The 7,558-nt window shown below is 38.4% G+C and overlaps 1 protein-coding gene across 2 annotated transcripts in view; it reads right to left on the bottom strand.

Moving 5' to 3' along the window:
* Window positions 1-426: 426 nt before the first annotated feature.
* Window positions 427-7,558, bottom strand: part of oprl1 (opiate receptor-like 1) — a 93,380-nt gene continuing 86,248 nt past the window's right edge. For both annotated transcript variants that reach the window (XM_056385280.1, XM_056385279.1), the window contains exon 6: window positions 427-7,050. In XM_056385280.1, coding sequence (XP_056241255.1) covers window positions 6,503-7,050 — 548 coding nt within the window. In that variant the 3' untranslated portion in view covers window positions 427-6,502. The remainder of the gene's footprint in view (window positions 7,051-7,558) is intronic.

Below are 7,558 nucleotides of genomic sequence, written 5' to 3'. Positions count from 1 at the left end.
TTAAAAACAAAAATCCTCCACTACACCTGCATAGTAGGAAAATAGTTATATCTCCACAAATGAAGGAATAAACCAGGGACTTTTGTTTGAGTGATTTTTGCCAAACATTCAGTTATAGGCCTGTAGGGTTTCACCTGGGTTTCTCCTACTCTGCCAAGTAAAGATAGATTTCTGCCATCTAAAATACATTTTTCAACAAAAAGGACTTTATTTAAAGGTAAATAATCAATAGAAAAATACCACATGAGCTAACTAGTTAACTAGAGGAATATCTGAGCATTTTATAATGTCATACTTTGGTCACAGTTTTTATAAAGATTTTGGGTTTGAACCATGAAACCTGTATTGTTCCTTGCACCAAACCACGAGCTAACAGATCCCAGTCAGAATACACATGACAAACAATAAAAGAAATCAAACAATGAGTCCGACATGGCCATCATTTTATTTATTCATTTCATACGCGGAGAAAAATATACAATTTAAAATTCAAGCGTTAGCAAAAAGTCTCTATGCATCGACAACAAGCCAGCTAGCATGGTAGTTCAGTCTGCTGTCTGCAGAACAGGAACTTGTAAGTTTATGTAGCTACAGCCAGAGTCATGTGATTTAAACAGCTCTGTCACCTGACCCCATTTACAACCGATATTCAAATCCCACTAGAAGTAGCAAATTGTGACTATAGATAAAATCAGGTCGTATTTAAACAGAAACAATTACATAACATTTCAGGCATCTAGCTGATTTTCTGACCCAGCCCAAACCAACAAAATTAGATAAGAAAAGTAGAAACTACTTCAAGTTTTGTGATCACAGCCGACGGATTTGTGGTTGCAAAAAAAGGTAAGACAAGGTTTGAGTTGCCGTGACAGCAGCAACTCTTTTAGAAAAACTTCTAATTTCCGAGCCTTAAGAACTGTTTGATTTCATGACTCAGGCAGTGAGCAAAATGCAGTCCACAAGTAATACATTGATACATACCGGACAGTCTCCCGCACAGCAAAAAAACACTAATGTGACACTGTTTTTTCTCTTTTGATAGCAATATTAGTAATAACAACAACATCAACACCGTATGCTTTTTTTTTCTTCTTCCTAGATTTGGATCTTCAACAGGTTTTTCATTTGACATTCATGTGGTCTGTAAAATGTAAACGAATGAAAGGAGTCTCCCTGCGTTTGAAAGCATGGAGGTAACAATACTTACCGTTACGGTTGGCGAGAAATAGTTTTCATTTATACACCAAGAATAACAAGAGAAAGAGGTCAGACATTAAATGATGATCAGAACCATGATTTATACTTTTACATAAGTGTAATATTCAAACAGAATGTCTATACAGAGCTAATTGAGAGTATAATTATGCTCACTCTGCATTGTTAAACAGAAGGACTTCGCCCTCCTGGAGTCCTCCTCTATGTAGTTTTGTGCTATAAAAAAAAACACCAAACAGTAATACAAAATATAGTCACGCCTTCAGTTTTAACAGTGACAGTTAAGCACAAAGAGCCTCACAGCTGCGTTATAGCACGTCTTCATAAAGATGAATCATGTCGGAGCCAATGTCCTTGATGCTCCGGCCATTTTTCCTACTCAATGTCTGCTAGGTTGTACGAAAGGCGACAAGTATTCATAAAGCTATCTCAGAACAGAACAGACATCACAGACAGGATACCCAAAATGTACAGCTCCAATCAGACTCATTAACAACATTAATCATCATGTTATTCAAATATTTTCATATTATTATTATTATTATATACTTTTTTTTAACCCATTAAGACCATTGCAACATACATGCATAGTGTAAAAAAATGCATTGTGATTTGCTGAAATTCATGTCCGTAAGGTGAAATAAATTATGGGAAATGTTTTTTCTTTTTTTTTTTTTTACTCTGATTTTATCCCAAAAAAAGGGATAATTGTATAGCAATGTTTTTACCCGAATCTTCATCAGCATTTTTAAAGAAATCAATAAACGTTTAAATAATTGAACTGAACTGAGAATTTTGACAAATGTGCCCGGTTTTCCAGCCACATCCAAATGCCAAGGCAAAGCCAACAATTTACAATAAATGTCAAAGGCTTAAGGTCTCAAATTATTTTTATTTCATGTTTTTAGCTGCTCACTAATAAAGGTTTTAGTTCACTTGAAGTTTTTCAGAAAACCTGCATGTTTTAAGGGATTATTTTCAAAGAGTGCTGAGGTTTTAAAACATTTCTTTTAGAGGGCATCTTAGGTCTTAATGGGTTAATATCCAATAGCCTTCCAGAACAGCCTTCCTGCTCACTGTTCATGAGTTGCCAGTGAATTCAGTTCTGAGTTTGAACAGCGAGCTGAAAGAAAGCTGGAACGCTGAGCAAACATGTGTCAGTTTAGAGGTGAAGCCGAGTCCATTATTTTCTATATTAAAACATCTTAAAGTGTATTATTGTGCTTATGACATGACAACCTAAAAGGAGCTAGTGTATGGTTTTCTTACTCTATGGCTTATTTTAGTTTTATTCAGCAAACTGAATCAGGTGAATATTTGAGGTGGAATTTAACAACCAAAACCAGTGAATGCCTGGTGTGTTAAAACAGGTAATATTGAAGCAAAGAAGCAAAGAGCTCCCAAATGTACAACTTTCAGTAAGTGATAATGTACTCTGAGCACACTGCAGAGAGCTATTAGGTTATACAACGACCAGTTATCACAGGCATAAGGAGAAGCTGTGTAAAACTCCTCATGTAATGTGTCTATCTATGTCGTCTATGTCGTCAGTTTAATTTCCACTTCTCTAAAATGCGTTAATGACTTAATTACACTGGATTCACCTCTGACATTTTAGCAAATGTTACACATTAATAAAGTGGTTCGACCTTATTTTAAGGCTAAAGAAAACAGTTTTAAGAAATACAAAGTGAAAATGTAATTATTCTCCCGCCTGACGAGTTCTCTTCTCAGAGGCTTTATGAATACAGTCCTGGACTATAGTATAAACTAACAGCAAAGCACCAGTAAAAACTAGAACACGTTTTATCCAGCCAGAGAGCGAGCTTCAGTAACAGACTTCACTTGATATTTAAGGCAATGTAAGTTCATAGAATTTTTCCTCTCAAAAAATAAACAAAACAATATAAGGAAAATGAAAAAAAAAATCAAAACATTATGAAACATGCTGCAAAGAGTAGCAGCAGCAAAGACGTTGGTTTCCACAGACAGAAAAATAACAACAATATAAAAGCAACACAGCAAACCATGACCATTTGTGACAACAAATGGAATCTACTTTTATCCTGAAAATTAATCTGTTAAAGAAAAGAAATGGGTGAAAAAAAAACTATTTCTGTGTTGAAAATAAGGATAACCAAGTGAAACACTAAAGTAACTACAAGAGACACGATTATAAAACTAAAGGGGATACCAACCCTAAAACAGAATCCACATGTTCATTCTTACAGCCTGGACAGTTTAACCATCAACTGACAACCATCTGAAAAAGTGGAAATATTCAAAGTGTGAAATTGTGAAACTGCATAAATGTGAACTAAAATTATTATTAGTAAAAAAACAAAAAAAAACAAAAAAAACCTCAAGTCACACAAAAAAAGCATGAATCAGAAGATGCACCAACATTTCCCGTGAACTGAGTGACTGACTCTGCTTTTATTATAAATAAAAATCATTAAATTCTATTATTCTATCTGCTTGTAGGACTATCTCTTTCCATATTTTTATTTATATTTAAAAGTAAAAATGTGAGATTCTTCTGTTGTTTGAAATGAGCAGTGCCACAAAAAGTGTAAATAGTTGTTCTAATATTATACTTTTTGCAAACATACAGGAAATACTTGTTACAATTTTTGATCATCACAGTATCACCCAAACAATTAGAATTTGAACTAACTAAAACTTAATTAAAATTGTTACAGTTAGATTTGCGTAAGTATAGCAGACAAATTTCCAGTCAAGAACAGAAACAAATTATATTCTGCATTTTGCATAAAATGATTTCTTCATATTTTTGATACTTTGTTCTATTTTTGTCAGTTGAAGAGTCGAGTAAGTGTTCTAAAAGTTCACATCGACATTGTGCATCTAGTCCAAATCTGTCAGTATAATTTCCAAAACTGTCCAGGACCATGAGAATACTAGACATGACTTCTGTTTCAGGGCTGATTTCCACTTTAAGACACTAAGAAGAGAGAGAGCCCCTTTGTCCCTTGGAGTGGGGTCAGAGCACTGTGACCCCTTCCTCCTGCTTTGCCACTGTGGTGCTGGGAGTCAAAATTACTCCACTGTTAACACTGTTAACACCCTACCCCAAACCCCTGCCCAATGTAAATGTCTCCACCTCCAAATATCTCAAACCAATCAGTTTCACCATGGGTTCCTAAAAACCCACCAAAAGCTAAACACCTGGGGAAAAAAACAGCACATCCAGATGTGTCATTTTTGTCCAGAATGGTTAATTAGGATGGTTGGTATCATTAGAAACTGAACCATAAGGTGAAAGCAAGCATCTTATTATATTAGACATTTCCATGTGAAACAGATCCTTTTAAACTGCCACTTAATACCTATATCTAAAAGTCATCTTATGCATTGTTTTTCACTATCATTGCAATGTTACCATCACAACAGACAGAGCATTAGTTGCCAATTGAGTCCCTAGTTGATCATCTTTTAGAGGGTCACATCATTTTAGAAAACACCAGACACACCAGACAGATTGTGTGACACTGCTATCATGTTTTGGTAATGTGTATTTAATATTATTAATTTTTAAACATATGTTGTCATGTATTGTTCAATGGTAAATGTTCTGGTAAGCATATCCCAAAAAATGGGGATAGTTTTTTAATCTTTAATCCAATTAAGAAGACCACTAATCACTTTACTTTTATCTGACAATTTATGCGTTAGTATAATGGGTATAATGTATGTAGAAATTAAGGCATCCTATGTTCCCTAAGTGCTCGATGCAAATCTTTGAAACAGCTTTTACGATGCATTGGTTTTGCCCAGGCCACTTTAAAGATTTGTTTATGGAGAACTTTTGAAGCCCTAGCTGGAAATGTCATACGAGTAGATCTACCTTTGGGTACTAATTTACATTTCACATACATTTGTTGAGTGTTTGTGTTTCTTTCAGGTTACAATCTCACCCCTCCCCCACCCCCACCCCCCATCCCATACACCCAGACTCTAAATTTCCAACACCCACAGGTGATCATAGAAAGTTTTCAAAAATCACAAAACCTCTAAGAAACGCGGTTTAGGACAAGGTTTCTTAGGCTTATTTTGCTTAATTGAGGACACATTGAGAAATGTTGCTCCTATGAGAAATAACATTCATGTGACCGATTCCGGGTCCATAGACATAGTTTAAAAAAAAAACTGTTCAAGAGTAGCTTGTTGCACATTATTCTTTTTCTTTATGCCAGCTATTGTTTGCAGATATTACATCCAACTTTCTATCTACAGTCTCAAATATCACATTACATTTTTATGTGCCCAGTTTAGTCCTGACAAGGGCTCAGCAGCATATTACCATTATGAAGATCCATTTGGAAAGGACCCATCACAATAAAGAACTCACACTGAGATCACTATGGACCACAGGGCTTTTTGTCCACTGCCTCCCACCAGTGATGATAGAAAGTCCCTCAGACTGAAACATCGACTGATAAAGATACAATAAACGGTAGTGAAAGTATTTCACACTTCCAGAAAGCTTTTGTCATCCTTGGCAAGTCATCAGTCTGAGGTCCATACCACCAGATCTATGCTTCCGATGTTTATAGTCTTTCTACAAGCACCAAAGTAGCGCGTAGTGGTTTCAGAGATTTGGTATCAGCAATTCCTTCAATTAATCTCTTGCTGTTTATAAGTTCTCTCTAAATGTCTGGCTCCAACACCTGCCTTCTCATACTTAAGTACAGAGTCAGGCATTTTTCTAAGAGCTACAGCAACTGGGTAAGGGCCTCAGTTGGCAGATCTAGTTTCTGTTCACAAGGATGTTGTTTGTTGGACCTGTAATAAATGTCAAATTTCCCCTATTTTGTTTTTACATCCACCTCAAGACTGTTGGATCCTTAAGCAAGTCTTGGTGTTTCCCTAAAGTCGGTAAAACCTCTTAGCGCCTCAGTGGAGTTAGGGACATAGTTGTTCCAGGATCCAGAATGGATTGAGCTACTTGCATATCTGGCACCCAGATGTCCACCACCCTTCCCACCCAAGCTTTCAATATATCCCATTTCCCTCCACCCATAAAAGCACCTTACGGGTCCTATGTTTGCCACCCCCATCCTTATTCTTAAATTCGTTTTCTTTCAATCCCGTCCTCCTCATCTCCCTCCCCCCCGCCCCAGGCCAGTCTTCTAGTTGGGGGGCGAGAGGGCTCGTGCCGCTAGAGAGCTGTAATCTGAGTTAATTCTGTGTTGGAGTTCCCTGTCCCCTGAGTCTCTCTCCTCTGTGGGGGGTCAACCCCCACCAAGGGGAGCTCCACGCCTAGTCATGCTGGATTAGGTGTCCCTCCCCCAGGCCCCCCGCCATCTCCAGCCTTGCAGCTGTAGGCCGCCGCCACCTCCCTGGCAATGCTCCTCATCCTGCCTGACTGCTGGGTGTCGAGGCGGAACGGCGATGGGTGGCAGAACTCGCGGAAGCAGCGCTTGAAGTTCTCGTCCAGGAAGGCGTAGAGCACAGGGTTCAAGCTGCTGTTGACATAGCCCAGCGCGATGCAGAAGTGCATCAGGACCAATGTGAACAAGCTGCTCAGGTTGAAGCCCAGCGACTGAGCCAGGACCATGATCTGGATGGGCGTCCAACAGACAACGAATGCTGCCACCACCACCAGGACCATCCTGGTGATACGTCGCAGATTGCGGTCTTTTTCCTTGGAGCCGGACAGGATGCGAACGCTGCGCAGGCGCTTGACCATCAAGCTGTAGCAGATGCTGATTATAGCCACAGGGATGAGGAAGGAGAAGAGGAAGACGCAGGTTCCGAATACAGGATCCCAGTGACTCCTTGGTTCGGGTAAAACCACAATGCACTCGACACCTAGATTCATCCGAAAAAAATGAAGAGAAGAAGAAAATAAAAATAAGTTAATTATGCAGCTTGAAAAATACTGAAAATGGGGACTGGGCAAATGGTTAGAGCAAAGCCCAGTACAGCAACACAGTAGATCCAGGATGTACTAGCCTATGTTAAATACTGGAAGCAGGGCGAAATTGCTGATCTTACAGTTTCATGAGCAACCACCATTGGGAGCAATGACTGCAGCATCTCAAAGGTCCTGTCCTCATGGGGTCCAAGTTTGAGCTCTGTTGTATCCATATACTGAGCAAAGCCCCGGTGACTCCTTTGATGCTATAAAAAGCCAACATCACAGCTTCAAGCTGTTCTATTTCTTCACTACTGTCAAACCCTTGTTATGCTAGGCTAAACAAGTCTACATGCACAGAGACTGAATGTGACTGAAGTGCATTTCCAAAAATAAATCTTTATTATTTACACATTATGCAATTAAACTGGGATAAAACCGACTTTGTATGGTACAGGAAGA

The sequence above is a fragment of the Seriola aureovittata genome, chromosome 9 (genome assembly GCF_021018895.1).
Source record: "Seriola aureovittata isolate HTS-2021-v1 ecotype China chromosome 9, ASM2101889v1, whole genome shotgun sequence".
Lineage (NCBI taxonomy): Eukaryota > Metazoa > Chordata > Actinopteri > Carangiformes > Carangidae > Seriola > Seriola aureovittata.
The sequence above is the reverse complement of the archived record's forward strand: the minus strand, read 5'-3'. Positions and strand labels throughout refer to the sequence as shown.